An 18,735-nucleotide genomic window follows, 5' to 3' on the forward strand; every position below is an offset into this window, starting at 1 on the left:
ATGCAGTCTCCCTCTTTCTCACTGAGTCAGAATTGCTGATAACTGTGTAAGGAAACAATTATCTTTATATTTCAAGGCATTATACTGGCAGTTGCATTCTTCTCCACAAACATGATGCATTAAAAAGCAAAAAATATTTACTCCAAATACAGTTTAATGCCGCAAAGTATTACATGTTTTCCACAAACATTTAGTATACAGACTTAAATTGAGATGGAAGAAACCCCCAACCCTACACCACTCCTTAGAGAGTACTTCTTGAGTTGTTAATGACTGCGAATTGGGTGTTTGCTATCACTGAAAACTAACCATCCTTTCATAAAAAAAATTAAATTTAACGTTAAAAGAATGATGGGTATCACATGTCAATATTTACAATACACTCAACACAGTATTGCATCCCGCTAAATAGACTAAAATACTAACTGAACCTAAACACTAGGAACTAACCCACTTCCTGTTGGCAGGGTAAGAAAACATTCTGGGGCTTTAAAACCTGCAGGTGCATATAAATCACTTTATACTGCAATGTAATACAGCTCCTTGTGCACACTCTATCAATCTGTATGATCCACTGCACAAACCCTTCTGTATATCAATCATATACTTCTTTGGGTACTAATATTATTGTGTAGGTGCAATCTGTAAAACGGTGAATCTTGTAAAAATTGCAGGTTTTTTATTTTTTTAAATAAGTGTAGTTACATAGTTTCAGTTTTATATATGCTAATACTAATTTAATGTAAAGTGCAATAGCTAAATCTAAAAGTGGTGTGGTGGTGCTGCTACAGAGGAATACTCCAACCATTTCTCCAGTGAAGCTTTGAACAAGACATAGTGACCTTTGTTCACAAAATCTCCCATAAAGGGTAAAAAGGCTAGATAATAAAAATACAGGAGATGATTCTTGGCCTGTTATCTGCATTTATTTATTTCTTCAGTAGCTGAATGGCCTACCGAGATTTTTTTTTTTTTGTGAGCAGTCAGACTCTGCAGAGTAGAAGACAGCAACTGACAGCAGATTAACTAGAGCCTTTTGAGTCAGAGGTTACTTTCAAGCAAAATATTAAGTAGAAAGGCTCAAGTCTTTTTGAACAGTCCACTATGTATGCAGTTATTAGATTCCCAAGCAATACTGAAAATAACTCACCATAACATAATAATTTAGCTAACACCATCAAAAAGTCTTACTTAAAGTAGGGCCATGTTAGGCATCAGAAAACTTAGCTGGGTTCCAGCCAGCATTTTATTTGTATAAGAATCTAATAATAGAACTTTTAATACCTGAGAAGTGTTTGAAGCTGAGCATTTCATAATCGGGGGAGAGGAAAGAAAAGGAAAAAATAGCTGTGTTTCAAAGAGTAACAAACATCACTACGTACATTTTTATAAACAGGTTTCATACAAAAATTGTATCAATGTGTGTCAAAAAAAAGATGCTTCAAAAACTAGCAAGTAGTATAAATATGTACTGTTCCATTGGAAAGATTTTATGCTGCTTTTATGATTTGGCAGTCATGTGATAGTAGTCTACTCAGCTATTTTGAAGGATTTAATGAAAAAGTCATATCTCCCTCTAACAATGTGCTTCAAGAGTATCAGCATACACCTTACTTCTTGCTTTCTAAGCATAAATTTTAATACAGAAGTTTTAAAGGTTTCAAAATTCTTGAAAAATAATTCAGCCCAAAGTTCTTGCTAAAAGCAACTTTCATAAAGATGATACAGTATAGAGTACATTTTTGCATTGATAAAAAACAACTACAACATAAGACATGTAAACAAAAGACAAAATCATATTTCACAGTCTAATACTAAAAAAGGAAATAACACTTATTAATAAAAGTGTATATTCAAAGCCTTAGCCTGCTTAGAGTTCTGAGGAATGTGAGTAGACCCTTTTTTCTCCAAAACTGCAGCTATTAGCAGCTACAATTGCTCATACTTGAAAAACATGCCTAACTTTGCACCATTTTTTCAAACAGGCTTTGTATTAATTGCTTGCAAGAACTATAGCCATTCCTGAACCTCAACACCAATAACCTTAAAACTAAATGGACCTAGACATCCCTTATCTTTACAAAATGGACTGAAAAAACACAGAAAATCAGAATATTTTGCAAGAATGCAAGACTCAATATTATATCTCACTGCTCACTGAAATCTAGGTCTTCAGCTAGGTTTTTAAGTAGTTAACTACTTTTTTCCTAAGTATAACCAGTGGAGCTCTGGACTATTTTTGAGATCACTTGCAATGCATTGGTGCGAAGTCAGCTCTCAAATTAGATGTGCAGCTAGGCTTCTATGAGTTTTTATAGTTTAATCACACTGTCAATCAATGCTGACCTGAGATCTTACTGAAGGCAATGCTCACACTTCTGTGAGCACTTCAATACCAAACACGTCTCAAGAGGTAGAGAGGGATTCTGTGACATTTCTGCAAGGAAATACGCAGCATACAAGTATTCACAGGACAGTGGAAATAGAATAAAATCCTCAAACTCCTACCTAGTTTTAGGAACTTCTGTCAGCTCCCTCTGCATTTACACTGCCTAATTGCACTTACAGAGTAATCCAGCTGCAAACACTCATATCCTGTTGTACTTGGGGAAGCAACCATGTATTTATTCTGTGATCCAAAGTGATGCACAGCCTGAGTGCCAAACCAGGCTGGGAATAGCATGGGCTTCGAGCACACTCTTGTGGCCATGTGTAAGCACAGCAAAATCAGAGCTAAGAAGGACACAGGATGGCATGTAGGCATCTTGGACTGCCTTCTTTTGCAAAGAAAGTTACAAAAGAAGTGGATCAAGCACCAAAGGTGACCTACTACAAAAAGATCATTCCTTGACCCTGGTATTTGTAAAGAGCTTTTATCAAGAGAAATGCTACATCAAAAACACAGTGCAAAAAACAAAGAAGCCATTTGGTTACTTTAGTGTTCAAGTGGCCCCCATGTTCTTGCTTCCTCTCTCTTCAGAGAGGAATGAACACACTTCCCTCCTCTTCCTATGAAACTTGAAGTGCTGCCTGTCTTAGGAAGAAAGGAAAATACAACACTAGTCATTTATCCTTATGTAAATATTGTCTGTGATGGAATATAAGTTGAAAATCCATCCCCATTCCATGGCTTCCAAGTTCATGTAATCTTCACAGATGTTTTTTTGTGTGCGCAGAGAAGGGTGACATAGGGAACTCCAATGAATGCCCACCTTTCACTGGGCCAGAACTTTATGACAGGGCCCTGCTCAGGGATCTCAGAGGCAGCATCAAAGTAAGCAAAGCAGACACATCCTAGATAAGCCGCAAGGCAAATCAAAATGTGCCTGAGAATAGCCACCCATACACCAAGATAGGAAAAAAAAAAGAGGGAAGAAAAAAAGAATCAGTAACATAAATTCAATAAAGCATCAACTGTACCACCATACTTTAAAATCAGTCTGTCCTTCACCATCTTCTCACAAGCTCCCCATAAGATTGCTGTCTGTCCTTTGCATGGAGGCAAAGAATATTTGTAAAGGAAAACTACAAAACTGTAGTTTATCCCTGGTCTAAATAGGCTCCAGCTTTTTGGCTTCTCTGCACCTCCCAGATTTGTGCAGAAATGGTGAGATATGGCAGCTCAAGTAAGTAACCATGATTTGCTGGGTGGTAAAAGAGAAAAGGCATCAAAGCCTTTTACTGTTTCTCCACTTCACCATCATTAATTAATCACTAATCTTCATTCATCATGAGGATTACCATCATTATCAATGGCAGTTTAAGTTTTCATAGTCACAGCTATGGTTTTTAGTGACCAGTATGGCAAGGAATTCATTTATAATTAATGAACCTAGTGGCCATTAAGAATACAATCAGGCCTAAATCTGCCAGCCTGAATAGCACAAGACTTGATCTGGGCTTCTATATTCTGTCTAGAACTAACCAGAAATAGCCACCAAGCTGCACAGAAGGGTAATGTGGTGAGAATGGATCACATTTGAATCAAACTCTGGACTTTATACACAACACTTACCATACACAGTGCAAATAGGGAAAGTTAAATGAGGACCAGATCTCACAAAACACTTTGTCACTGATCCAGCAGAAAAGTGCTAGCATCCACCAAAGACCTGAAAAGAGACCCAGTTTGTATACACGCAGGTTTTCACACCTAAGGAGAAAAACATAAATAAATAGTTATAAAACAATGCCAGACATGCATCATTAAAATTACTCCACCACAGACGTACTTAACAGATTAACTTCACTTACAGTATGGCTCTGAGGCAAGGCAGACTGAGAAAGCAAAACAAAACTTTTTATCAGTAAAAAGTACCCTGTGCTTTGGGTATTGTCTTAAATACCAGTGTACTAATAGTGGGCAAACGTCAAACTATTCCTATACCTAGGAAGGGGTGTAACTAGTGATTAGTCACACATGCCGTTCATTAACAACCAGCCATACAGCAAATGCTCAGATTTGCTCATATTTGTTACTGTATAAAGACTTCTGTTAATGCTACGGCATTTAAATTCCTCAGTGAGAGGTACTACTCTTCCTAAAAGCACTAAACCATGTACCTAAGCAGGGCACATGAATCAGTTTTGTTTATCTGACAGATAAAACTAGACTATTGAGATGGAACACTTGTGTGTTCTGACAAAGGAAAGGGTGTGCGTATTGAGAAAATTAGGGTTTCCTGGACATATCTGAAGGAGATAAACACATGCAACTGCATCCCATTTAAGATAAGAGGTTTGGCCTCAAACTTAAGGTCTTTTAGTCAGGACCTGACTATCTGAATTCCAAATGGAAAAGGCAATTAACCTGCATGGTTCAAAGAATTCAAGGCTGCAAAGGAGAACTGAAGGCTTACTTACCCAGTACAAGATCAGCCATAGCAATGGTACAGACTGTAAAGACAGGTTTGCTCAGTACCACCATCACATACTGCAAATTACTTTTATAAACTTAAGACTATGTTGTAGAGTGTTCTGCAAAGGACTACTTTAAGGCAGAAAGATCACAATGAGAAAAGCACAGCCTGCTGATCTCTGTAATACTCCTGGGTTTTCTGAGATCACCCATCATGGAGTCTTCAGTTTCTGCAGTAACTGTGCTTCAGATGAGGTGAGGACATGCTTGCTGACGAAGCAGGAGACTGCAAAGCCACTGTACTACAATGAAGAGACATAATGCAAATACCACCTGGACATGTAGCCTTTCTTTTTTTTCTCAACAGACATGGACACTGATAAGAACTAAAATAGGACTTGTTAGCTGAGGGTCTAAAACACACATTCATGCTGCCCTGATCCGATCCTACTCTATTCTGAAAGATAATGGATCCCACAAATCTTGCGCTTCCATTTCCCCTTTCATCTACATAATGCACAATGTTCTCTGTTTAACAAAACACAGTTATTCAAATGTCAGCACTTCTGCAAACACTTGTGAGCTCCAATAATTTGCTATTTAAGGGACACTTATATACACACTTCCTGCAGCATTGTCTTCTGATGTCTTGAAACCCCCAAAAAAGCATTCTAGCTTTTCTTCAAACCAGTGCAATGTTGATTGATTGAATTTTACACCAATATCTCCCTTTAAATCCTAAGGAATATTTTAAACTTTTAACTAGCTTAACCTTTTAAGCAAGTGAATAAAGGAACATGCAATAATGAAGCAAAGCTCCCCCCTTAGTCAGATTTCTAATAGAAGAATCAAATAATAATGGTAAGACCAGAAATTAAGGTAAACCTTCACTACTCAAAACTCAGAAGTCAGCTGAGCAACAATATTCTAGCATCTATCTGCACACGGAGGAAGTTATCTCCCTAAATAGCTACTAATTTGATGACATTATAATCTCAATGGCTTGGATTAGGCAAATCAAAGGATATACATCCACCTTTCCACTGATACCATCTTCTAGTAGAGCTTTTTCTTTTAAGAAACACAGGAAGGAATTTTTTGTGACAGAAATGACAATGAAGTTTAACAATTTCTTTGTCTTTCAAGGACACTTGACTACCTTTTGCTCTTTTGATCACCTCCTACCCACAATACTTCCCAGCCATACACTCTACCTTACCAGGTCCACATCTAGGAACTTAATGCTCTTTTGTGACAATATTATCTCGTCATCAAAGACAAACATAAAGCAGAAAATTTTTGTTTGAAAACACAATGGTTTGATTCTCCAGAATTACGTACAAAATTGATACAGCCTAGAATAGGAATAACAACAAGGGGTTTTGGTCTAAAATATCAGAAACTTCAGCATGGAACAGAAGCAACTTTTCTTCCTCAAATATCTGTTTCACAGAAACATTTCCACTGCAGCCTGCCACACTTGGATGTGAAATCCCCTCCTGGCTATGGCACCAAAGAATAATCTAAACATTATTTAAAAGGTTTGCTATTTTTCTAATTTTCCTCCTGCAAAAGGGGATGAGATGACTGAATCTTTACCTCTCCGTTTACAAGAATGTAACCCTTTAAATTTCAAAAGGATCAGCATAGCTTAAAATAAAAGCTTTTTTTTTTTGCTTTTAAGCCGTTTGCACTTACAAATTCATCCACAAATATCAGTGGTATTTAAACCATCCCAATGCACAGCCAGAGAAGGCCCTACATCACTTCTGGTCTCTTTTTATTCACCAGTTAAGGTCTAAAAGAAGGTCTATCTGTGTCCATAATTTTCTCCTTAAAAAAACATGACCAGGAAACTCCAGACATTTTAGTAATATATTTCTGTCCTGAGGTGACTTTGTGATGCTGGATTTCCTCCCAAATCTGTCCCAAACCAGGGACAGATTCAAGTTTCTCAGGAGCTCATGCCTGGAAAACTGATATGGAACTGACAGAGAGTTCACAGATTATCCCGTGTCACAACCAGATGTCCCTTTGCCCTGGTCAGCAGTTCCTTCGTGCCATCATCAAAATGAGACACCACCAATATTGTTCCACTACTGACCTTGTCATCAACTAACTTGCATGCTGTTTCCAAGTATCTTTGACCACAGAAATACACAGAAGGATGCCTAACGAGAAAAGACTCAAGAACACCTTTAGAAAACATTGTTTGGAGAGGCTTCCATTGTATAGCAGGGGCAGATCAGGGTAATGTAGCAAACAGAAAGGTCTCTATTCTAACAGATGCAACTAGAATGAAGACATTTTGTTCCAACTCGTTTTGATGGATATATGCAACATATAAGAGAAAGCCTAAGTTGTAAAATCTTTCTCAGACAATAGAGAAGAGGTTAAAAAAGACAAGGTCAAATGCTCTGATCCTTTTTGCTGTGGGTGAAGAGATGGAAAAAAAAATCTCTGGACAGCTGCTGGTATCACTATAACAGAACAACTCTCTAAAATGTGGAAATCAGTTTCAGGTTGTTCTCTATTTGCATTCTGGCTTTATGATTTTTACAGCCTTGACTGACACCTATCCTCCAAAATGTAGTGATTAACCTTATCTTTGTCACTCTGACTCCATCATATTATTCATATCAGATGACAAAGTCATGCAAGACTCACAGTACAACTTTGGGAGTTGGAACATCTTCCACATGGGCTTGGGCCTTGCTCCCACTAGCATCCAGACTGCAACCATGCCATCACCTCACCCTTATGCACACTATACAGCAAAAAATGCTGTCCATGAAGTGAAACCCGTGCCCTAATTTCACAATAAATAAACAAATTGAAGTTAAATCAGGTTGCAGCAAGGGGTATGTTGCAAGAACACAGAAAATATCTGACCTACTAAAAAGTCCTAGAGAAAAGAAATCCTTGTCAAAAAAATGTCTGAACTGCCAAGAAAATATATACTAGATTTGCTCTTGCTTGTGGCAGAAGCATTTCTGATCTGCTGTCACATGCTCTGAAGCCGGATATAATGTATCATCTCATGGTGCCCTAAGGATCTGAGAAGGCAACACTGCCTGCATTCTGGAGAATTGTACTTACCTCTTCAACTCAGCAATGAGCAAAGCTGTGCAGGGAACTCCCAGCGTCATTAGCGAGATGTTGTTAATGGCAGGCTTAATGAAGGCCAGGCAGGTGGTAACTCCAGACAAGACACCCACAGCAGCTTTAAATCGACTCCTGAGTAGAGTTTATACGGGCAGAAAAACATCTTTAAATTCAAAACTTTTAATTACTAAACCCAGAAATTTCAACATTATTTTTAAAATGTAACAAAATCTAGGTCTACCTCTGCACACAGCACTGTATGTCTTCAAAAACATTCTGTCTCATCATTCTTCAAGCTCTTAATATGGATTTTTAGGATATTTTCTTACTGTTAATGCCTCAACTTCTACAGCTGTGTTACAGTATGCTTAACTTTCCTTTATCTCTTTAGAGCCTTCAAAGATACTGAAACCTACATGCTAAGTTGGAACATTTCCTTAATCAAATTCAACAGTAGGTGAGAAATTCCCACTTTTTTATAAGACCAAGATTTGGTATATTCTTAGCAAATAAGAAATCACTACTGTGCCCTATGCCTGACAACTTTTAAATTAAATATATGTTAACTGTTTAAACTCCACGTCTGCACTTCAAACAACTCACATCCACTCTATGGCTGAGGAAGAGGATCACCACGCTGCCTTTTAACTACTGGCCCATAGCTTTTTAAAATTGTTGTCCAAGGATGGCCTTCTATGCTTGAAGTAGAGTCTCAATATATTTGTACGGTAGCATTCCATGGCCACAAGTGTCACGACCGTCACCTAGGCTCATTTCATTTGCTTTTTGCTTTAAAGTTTTTCTTTCTGCTGGAAAGCAACAAGTTACTTATGTAGGAAGTTCTGATCTGACATGAATGTCTTAATAAATAATATTAATGAATAACATCACTAATTGGTCATGATAGATAATAACATTTTCAGCACTGAAAATTCGAAGTGTGATGAGGATGATGAAAGTGAACAGTACAGCTGTGAGCACATGATAGGCATAATACTAGAGGATTAGTTAGGCAAAGCAAAAAACTTAAAAATATTAATCAAATCTGTTCTAGGTTAGGGCTTTGTCTTGGGTTACAATGTAAGGTATGCATTTTATCACCACCTACAGCACATTCTGATGAGCTGTTAATGATCAGTTATTTGCAATAGCTGCCCAATGCACACTCAGCCTAAAGCAGGGCCATCTCCACTCATGGGCCATCAAGGACTCCCCAGAATGAGTCACAGAATTACATCATCCCACTGTGAGATGTCTACACGGGGTGGGGGGAGGTACCTAACATTTCTACCTGTGTATGATCTGGCACTTGGGACACCACAATATCACCACTGGACTCCCAGAGGACAAGAGCTCTCAATAATCACCACTGGACCTCCAAAGAAGGACCAGACCTTTCTACAGGATCAGCGCTTTGACAAGACCACATCCCTTACTCCAATGGGACAGCTGCCACCACCCTGACCAACAGGGTTGTATTCTGATTTTGTCAGTTTAAGCCAGTGTTCCTGTACTATTGCCTTTATTGCAAATTTTTCCTATTAAATTTTAATTCTTACTTGGAATCCTTCGCAACATATTTATGTGGAGTTAATTCCTTCTGCTGGTTTGCCTTCAAACTAGCACAGGTTTGTTGCCCAGAGTGTCTGCATACTTCATAAAGGAATCAAGACCTTCCCTAAAAAGTAACTGTTTTGACACATTCTCTGATAAGTGGAAGTATGATAAGATAGGATCTTTCATCTCAGTATTTACAGTTTTAACACAAAGTTAAACAGAAACAGTATTTCACCCCAAAAGTGTTGTTATTCCTTTATAAACCAATTGTTTAACATCCTGCTCCATACTATGAACCTACCCTGCAGTATCAGAAGACACTAATTGACAAAATGTAACCTCTAGGCATCTGGGAGCTCATTTACAGAGTTTACATAAATTACACATAAATTTAGGACTCTGAATTCTTTACTTGAATGGAACATCTAAGAGTCACACCATAAACAAAGACACCAGTAAAGCTTCTTAAATTGACAATGTTCTGTAATAACACTATACTGTAATAAGCAAAAGTACTAAATTTACACCAATGCAACAAAGCCATTAAACCACATAGAATCATATAACTGAGTTGGAAGGCACCCAGCAGGATCAACACCTGCAATTCCTAGCCCTGCACAACACCATCCCCAGGAGTCACACCATGTGCCTGAGAGCACTGCCCAAACGCTTCTTGAACTGTCAGGCTGGTGCTGTGACCACTTCCCCGGGGAACTGTTCCAGTGCCCAACCACCCTCTGGAGTGAAAAACCTTATCCTGATATCCCACCTAAACGTCCCCTGACTCAGCTTCAGGCCATTCTCTCAGGTCCTGTCACTGGTGACTACAGAAAAGAGACTGGCTCCTGCCCCTTCTCTTCCCCTCCTTAGGGTATTGAAGACTACAATGAGGTCTCCTCTCAATCTCGTCTTCACCAAACTGAATGAACCAAGTGACCTCAGCCACTTCTCATACAGCTTCCCTTCAAGGTCATTCACCACCCTCGTTACCCTCCTTTGGATGCTCTCTAAGAGTTTAATGTCTTTCATATATTGCAATGCCCAGAACTGCCCCCAGCACTCGAGGTGAGGCTGCCACAGCTCAGAGCAGAGCAGGACAATTCTCTCCCTTGCCCGGCTGGTGATGCTGATGCCCCCCAAGACAGGGCTGACGCTCCTGGCTGCCAGGGCACTGCTGACTCATGTTCAACTTGCCATCAACCAGGACCCCCAGGTCCCTTTTCATGGCACTGCTTACAGCAATTCATTCCCAGTCTGTCCATACATCCAGGGTTGCCCCATTTTAGAATCCAGCACTTTCCCTTGTTGAACTTCACCTGATTGGTGATTGCTCTCACTTGTGGAGGCCTCTCTGCCCTCAAGGGATTTAACAGCTCCTCCCAATTTAGTGTGGTCATCAAACTTAGTTAGTATTCCTTCCAGTCTTGTGTCAAAGTCCAAGTCATTTATGATGATGTTGAAGAGAAGTGGGCCACGCACATACACTGTATACAGTAATTATAGGTACACTCTACCCAGTGCAAGCTATTTTGAGGTATAGTCAGTCTAGGCACCAAACTTCTCTCCATGCATTAGCAACTTCTAATCTGGCATATTGCCAAGAATAAACCAACCAACCAAACAAAACCCCCAACAAACAAACCCAAAAAACTCCTGCAGAGAGTAACAGTGTAAGAGGGCAAAAGTATTAGCAATCTTCAGAGAGAACAGCACTGATGCTGCAATTCAAGCCTCTCCATTACCTCAACTTCTTTACTGCATAAAAGAATAACAAAATGTTTTTGTTGGGGAGGGCAAACCACAACCAAATGGTTTAAACTGGCTATAAAGTATTTCTTTTTAAACCTGCAAGAAAAAGAAAAAAATCCCTTTACAACAATAGGTTTCTAAAGAAACACTTAGGCTTTGAATACCTAAACACCATCCTTAACCGCTGTTATAAAAATTTACATGAACATTCAGCTGACTTCCATAGGTTCACTTGTATATAGCCTTCAGGATATACAAAAGGAAGAGTGAAATATGGCTTCTTCTACATTAGCTGTAAGTTATATAAACTACTCATCATAGAAGTCTCCCTAGAATCAACAAGAACATCTCATCTAATCACCTGAAGTTACAGGACAAAAATCCCACTACCAGCAACTGCTGACTCGGGGAGCACAAGAAGTTTCAGAAAACATGAAAGTGTACATGTATCATTGTATGATTACCTGTCATTTCTAAAAACTCTGGGCAGGTATCTCCTAGGGAACCACATGGCAAGAGCACACATCAGAACCCAGAGAATAGCCAGCTCATCCAGCATCTGGCCCAAGAAACTGAGGGTAGCATGAAAATAAACAGATCCAATTCCTGGAAGAATGAATCAAGAGACAGTATTAGCAATGGCTGTAGTACCGTAATAGACTGAAACATTCTGTTCATGCTCAAAACTTCACAGGAAATGGTAGCTACAGGAAATGGTCTAGAAAAGGTGATAAAAAACACCAACTTTACTAAGAGGCAATCAAGTCATCATACTCTCCCTAGTCATGAAGAGAAGTACATTACAAAAGTAGATTACAAAAGTAGCAGCTAAAAATGTCAGCTCCTACTAGAAAAGATGTGCCTGAAGAAATACCAGGTGGAAAAGTATAAAGCAAAACCAATTAAGAAATAAATGCCAAATGCTGCTTCAGAATTTTCTCAATAGCACAAGAATGGGTAAGAAAAGAGAAAAAGCAGCATCAGATGACTACTCCGTGATACAGATTTACAGGTGGAAAGTGTCACACTACTCCAGAGGGCTCTGATTGTCCCCTTGAAGTGCCTCCAGGAATGAACGAACTTCAGAATCTCACATCTACATCTCTGGGCCTTCTCAGTATAAACCCTATTCCTCTCCTAAGCTGCACTGGCACTTCAGCTCTTATTTAAGCAATAAGGGTCAGCATAGCTGTAGAGTAAACCCAAAGACAAGAAAAAAAAAAGGTATGCAAGGAAGGATTGGAAAGGAACAGAACTATGGTCAAATTTCCCACCAACCTCAGTTTGCAAAAGGCATTTTCCGTCCAGAAATTATGGCTGCTTTAGCTTTAAGCAAATACAAGCAAATTCTTCTGTAGATGTCAGGATTGCTTTGTTTTAAAAAACAGTAAAGTACAAGCAGGAAAAACTGATGTCCTCTCTCAGTCCACACATGAGCTGGCAAATACAGAATAATCAACTTACCAACCACGACTAACAGAATCCATATTAAATATATTCCACTGTTGAAGCAGATTGCGTATTGACGGAACAAGCACATACATATGGGTGGTAAAATGAAAAACAAGATGTTGCTTATCTAGGAAAAAAAAAACAAACAGTCTCACAAAGACAGAAAATAAACAGATCTTAAATATCCACAGGCTTTCTATAATATTTTGTCATTCAGTGAAGCCCCAGTTCAACAAATTATGACCCCCTATTTCTGCCTATGCTGAGCTGTTTTTGCAAAAGCATCGACTTGTTTTGTTTAATATCATTAAATTAGTAACAGCATAAAAACTTTCAGCAATGTAAAATGTGGCTAGTCACAATTCAATTCCCAAAGAAATTTTAAAGTTCAAGACTGTGGCAATTCAGAAAGTGTATAAGATCAAGCTATTGAGGACCAGTGACCTGTCCTTTCAATGACTATCAAGTCTAGCATGGAAAAAGCACTAGAAGTACTGACACTAGGCAGAGCTAGACAAACCTTGTGTAAATCGATTTATTAAGCAATAGTTATTGTCTGGAAGATGTGAAATACAACACTAGGCTAAGAGTTAGAACCCTTTTTGTACAGGGTAAAGTAAGCCTGGAGCTTTAAGTCCTTTTACGCTTCAATTTTTTCCCTTGGTTCTCCACTACAGAACATGATTGAAAACTAGTTACAGGAAGGTGGAAAGGCTATAATTAGGACCACTGCTAGGTGATCTAATTTTTTAAAATTTTATATGCACGATCTGAATGAAGACATGTTTTCTGTTTTTTCTTGCTTACAAACAGTCTAAAGCATGAGTCTGTAAATACTGAAAACACTTTACTATCAATTAGCAGGAACTGTGATTGTAGTAGTGATGACTTGGTTCTTCCCAGGAGCTGCCAGTGCTGAGGGCCAGCCATGGCACAGTAACTGAGCAGTTATGAAAAGACTCTATTGCTGCTTCACAATGGGCCAAAGGACAGGAGGAAATCTCCAGCCTCAGCTTTCTCATGTTTGCCTGCTGATCCCAAGCACAAGATAAAATCACCCCCAACAAAACTCTGAAGCTGATGTAGAAAATAACTCTGGGTCAAGAACATTCCTTTGGGACAGATCGCCTCTTCACAGGTTACAAACTTGTGCCGACAATAATGGAAATTTAGTGGAGAAATAATTCAGGAATAATATAGGAATTTTTTCATTCAGCTGTTGTCAACTTCTTAACACAGTCTAAGAACAGATTTTAACAGGCAGATCAAGTTTTAACTCATGTAAAGCAACAGTCAACAAAACAGGTTCATCTGAGCAACTTTAATACACAAAAAACCCCACCCAGTCTTCATGCTGCAGAGACTGTCAGCAAAGTTGGGAATACAGTCATGGACAAGGATCCCAGTGCATGATGTGCTGGTACATATACAGAACAAGAAGACTTTCTTCACTCCAAAGCAGGTAGGAAGCATATACAGTGACAGCAGGGATAATGGAATAGGAACAAGTCCTCTGGGAACCTGGGAGTGCTCTATGCATTTTAGGCTTTTAGACACAGTTATGCCAAAGGGAAGTGTCAAGGGGTGAAAATAAGTGGTTATAAACTAAGTGGTTTGGAAGTAAACTTTTCCATCTCTACAGATGAAACTGACCAATGAAGAAATCAGAACAGGCAAATACAGTCTAACAAAATTTGGCTAGGAAGTCCTTATTCCACCTAGGAACAAGGTGATGAAGGACACACTAGATCTACTTACCACAGCTGTAGCAATGTAGATTTATACAAGTTATTAGCAAACAAGAGAGCAGTTCTGTGCTATTGTAGTGTTCCTCTGGGAATGAACTCCCACTCATGCTAAGGTCCTGCCTGCAAATGCAAGAAATCTCTTGCAAACTGGAGCCTGAGCATGACTTGTACTCTTCACAGCGGTCATCAGGAGGATCTCCTAACATCTCAGAAGCTGAAATAATTGTAGTACTACAATATATTAAAGTATGGCTTCAGAAAGTACATTGCATGTGTATTTTTTATATTAATACATAACTGGCCTCCATGATTTGGTAATGTACAATTCAAATACTTTGATAATTACAATAAGTGCAAAATTCACATCAGGAGTACAGAAGATTTCCTTTGGCATCTGCAAAAGGCAATGATTAAATATTACAGTTCTGGAAAATAGGCAAGAAGCCCTTCAGTAACAGTCCATTATTTTGGCATTGTACAATTCTGGACCTTTAGTTTTAATTTTCAACTAATTAATTATATTATAGATATTCAGAACATAAGCCTATAGGACAGAGAGAATGGGCTTGCTTAGATCATGACCATGCAACTTCATTCACATCTGGCCACTGTCTTGACATAGACATTGCCTGCAGTCCTACCAAAGCTCATGTATTCATCACTATTGATTACATCTCCCAGAGAGCAGCTGCAGCATTCAACTACTACAGAAAAACCTACTGCACCATGTCTTTCTGATCAGAAAGCAAAACTGGACTAAAGTATCTCCCAGTAACATCAGCAGGTATATATCCTCCTGGTACCTAAACATGACATTCATGTATACTAAAACTCTTCTGTGGTAAAAAAAGGATGCTGTAGGGAGAGTACAAGTATTCTCTCACATTCTTAAGACTACCTTATAACTTTTTAAAATTTTTATTTCCATGCCACTAGGGAGCAAAAGAAGAATAAAACCCTGGCAATTCCTTTAGTAAATGGAAATTACAAGCACAACTAAATGCAACATATTGAATTGCTAGATACTGACTTTCCCAGCTAACAGGAAAAAAATACTGTTTTCAGGTATTGTTGCTTATTTAAAATATAAGCAGTATCTTTTATTTTGTAAATACCTCTTCACAGAGAAAATTGTTTTGATCATTTGGAGGCATTTGTTGTGGGGTGGAGTAGGGTACACTGCATCAGAACACATTACTTTATTCATTTCAGAAGGAAAAAAAAGAAAAAATACATTGTTTTATAACTTCAATTTGAGCTATGGAGTGTTTTGTGGCCTCCGTACTGAAAAAGTGTAAGACCTGAATCACTTTAGCTAGACAAAAATCATGTTAAGTCTAGTCGTGTATGTTTTAAAAAATTAGTTTGATCATTTTATACAAAACCTCCTAACAGATTTCTCCTACAGATTTAATTCTGTTGAATGCTTTTTGTTTTCTGTTTAAGTCCCACCAGAATACATTTCAGATAAGCTGCTCCAGTTTTGTGCTTACATGAATATTGCGTGAGACCTCAACCACAACTCTGAGCTCAGCCATAGCAATTTAAAATGCGGATTAGAAAGGCTTTAATCTAAAGCTTAATGACCCAGATGCCAGATTCAGGTCTGCTGAAGAGTGCTTCCTGGAACTTTGAGGGAGTTTGAATCAGTCAGAACAAACTCCCCCTAGAAGGAATATAATTTAGATGCCAGCTAAGGTACTTTATAGAGTAGGGCCAAAACTTCATAATTGTCTTGTGAGCATCTGGTTTTTTTGAGGACACAATTGCATAATCGCATCAATCCACTGCAACTCACTGTTTTAATTTTCAGAAATTGCTAACAGAGAATTCAAGCCCTAACAATGACTTGGTATTACTGAAGAGAGCCTAAACATGGCTACCCTCAACACTGCCTTTTCTTCTCCTCCCCTTTCAGCGTACAGCTTACTGATTTGTATACAGCTGCCACAACACAGCAGGCTTTGGGGCAAACTTTCTTCTATGTCTGTCCACCTATCTGAAGCCTCAGTTATTGATCTGGACACAAATGCAGCTTCTATACCACCGCTAATCAGCTCAGTACAGTGCTGTGATTTAATCCCAACCAGCAACTATGCACTGTCCAGCTGCTTGCTCGCTCCCTTCAGAGCAGGATGGTGGAGAAAATCAGAAGGGTAAATGTGAGAAAACTTGAGGGGTTGAGATAAGAACAGTCCAATAGAGAAAACATAACCTCTTCACACAAGCAAAGTGAAATAAGGAATTAATTCAGCACTTCTCATGGATAGGCAGGTGTTCTCCATTCCCAGGAAAGCAGGGTCCCATCACACATAACATTGACTTGAGAAGACAAATGCCACCACCCTAAAGGCCCAAACTGCTTCCTTCTCCTTCTTCCAGCTCTACATGCTGACCATGATGCCATATGGCCTGGGAAATCCACTGAGTCAGCTGGAATCAGCTGTCCTAGCTATGTCCCTTCCGAAAACTTTCTGCACCCCCAGCCTACTTGGTAGTTGGGTGAGGTGAGAAGAAAAGGTCTGCATAAGGTCTCCTCAGAAGTAATTAAAACATGCCTAAGTTACCAACACTGTTTCCAGCACAAAACATCCCCCCACACCAGTGCCTATTGTAGCAGCGCAAATATAACACCACAGCCTATAAGGAAAATTCACTCTACCCCAGACTGAACCAGCACATACAGTAGAAAGATACCCATCCCCCTGCATAGCTGGCTACAAAACACATTTGCTGTCTTCGATAACTTGTTTATCTTGACCTTTTCCTCCCTTTGTTTTTGGTTCTTGCACAGTGACATCAGACACAAAAAAAGCTGACAGTTTCCCTCACACACTCTCAAAATTCTTCAGTGGCATGGACCAGCCACCATCTTTAGGACTTTGGCAGCTAAGTACAAGAAGAAAACAAGTTAGCAATATATAACAGTGTACCACAGAATTAATTGCTCTGTATGTGCAGAACCTCCCTTGATATAAACTCCAGTCAAAGAAGCACTTACTTCTTCTTCCACTACATGTTGGCAGTCTCTGCCATTCTTTACATCAACAGGATGTCAGAGCATTACTCCCTTTCCAAGGTACGTCATACAGGGCAGTCTGGCTCTGCTGCTGTGGCTGTTTTTGTAAGTTCTCTCCAGCAGCTGAGAGGTACTGGAAAGGTGCAAAAGAATGCAGGGGTAAACCATGACTAACTGGAAGGAAGCAACAATTACATTATTCCTCTTCCCTCTCCTCCATACTTCAGTTGCTTTCTTAAACACCTATCTCCTCCTCTTCCAAAAGTACACTCCTTACTTCATCCTGCAACCTAAACGCAAACTCTCCATGAAAGCTTTGCCTTCTTGGAGCCAAATATGTCTGGGAGAAACCAGAAAAACCTCGCCTCCAAACACCAGGGTACTTTTTAATCTTGACCCATCACTGCCGTGCATGCCCATCAAGGCGTTGACACCTGTTTGTGCAAATGGGTACTAGACCAGGGCAATCTAGCACCAAAAATTTGATGCTTGGCCACCACAAGTCTCGACAAAGACAGGGCCTGCTACACACTACTTACCGATCGTAGTATGGGGAGTAGTAAACCTTCCCATTTTATACCTGAAAAACTAGGTAAAAATTCCTTAATTTTAGGCATGCCAGAGGCCGGAGAAGAAAAAGAAGTCGACAGCCATAAAAGGGCATGCTACAATTCCACGAAAACCCCGCTGGAGACGGAGCTGGCAGGCAGCAGGAGCCCCCCGGGCTGCAGCGGGACCTGCCCGCCGCCGCACGCTCGTCCACCCGTAGCCCCTCGGCGCCGAGGCGGCCGCCGCTCCCGCTCTGCCGAGCACCGCCACCACCACCCACCGTATTGTAGAACTCGGCGATGGCAGGCACGATGGTGTAGTTGTCCTCACACCAGTCCACCTCCGAGCTGCCGGCCCGCAGCGGGTCCCACCACAGCAGCGCGCCCATCGCGCCCGCCGAGCCGCCGCTCCAGCCCCGCCCGGCGGCGCTGCGGGGCGGTGACCGCGCTGCCGCCCCCGCCTCTCCTCCGCGGCCCGCGCAAAGGGCGGGGCGGCCCTGGGCCGGCCTTCCACGAGCAGAGAGGTAGCGGGGCCCCGCTTGGTTTCCCGAGCCCGAGCGCTTGGGTTTCCCGAGCCTGAGACGAAGGCACTTCCCACAGAAGTGCCAGGCGGTGGGAGCGCCAGTTCTCCGCTCCCCGGCGGCTTTAAGCCAGCTGCTCCACAGGCGTGGGCAGCATGACCGCCTCCCTTGTACGCTT

General features: G+C 40.2%; 1 protein-coding gene across 2 annotated transcripts; it reads right to left on the reverse strand.

Annotated features, from left to right (window-relative positions):
• Positions 1-136: 136 nt before the first annotated feature.
• ACER2 (alkaline ceramidase 2) lies at positions 137-18,425 on the reverse strand. Of its 2 annotated transcripts, none has more exons than XM_053968846.1 (6): positions 18,318-18,425; positions 12,734-12,848; positions 11,734-11,875; positions 7,958-8,095; positions 4,016-4,153; positions 137-3,326 (listed from the first exon to the last, which is right to left on the reverse strand). In XM_053968846.1, the coding sequence occupies exons 1-6, from the start codon at positions 18,423-18,425 to the stop codon at positions 3,140-3,142; spliced, it is 828 nt and encodes a 275-aa protein (XP_053824821.1). In that variant the 3' UTR covers positions 137-3,139. The 2 variants fall into 2 exon arrangements, with proteins under 2 accessions (XP_053824821.1, XP_053824822.1); XM_053968847.1 differs by lacking the exon at positions 18,318-18,425 and adding an exon at positions 14,480-14,500.
• Between the last annotated feature and the right edge of the window lie 310 nt (positions 18,426-18,735).

The sequence above is a fragment of the Vidua chalybeata genome, chromosome Z (assembly GCF_026979565.1).
Source record: "Vidua chalybeata isolate OUT-0048 chromosome Z, bVidCha1 merged haplotype, whole genome shotgun sequence".
Lineage (NCBI taxonomy): Eukaryota > Metazoa > Chordata > Aves > Passeriformes > Viduidae > Vidua > Vidua chalybeata.

What these genes read in the sequence shown, in the direction of transcription:
- ACER2 (XM_053968846.1), bottom strand. Translation starts at nt 18,425, where the DNA reads ATGGGCGCGCTGCTGTGGTGGGACCCGCTGCGGGCCGGCAGCTCGGAG. An exon ending in TCGCCGAGTTCTACAATACG is followed by an intron (nt 12,849 to 18,317) that starts GTGGGTGGTGGT and finishes TTTTTTTCCTAG; the next exon opens with ATAAGCAACATCTTGTTTTT. An exon ending in AGAGTTTTTAGAAATGACAG is followed by an intron (nt 8,096 to 11,733) that starts GTAATCATACAA and finishes AACTCTACTCAG; the next exon opens with GAGTCGATTTAAAGCTGCTG.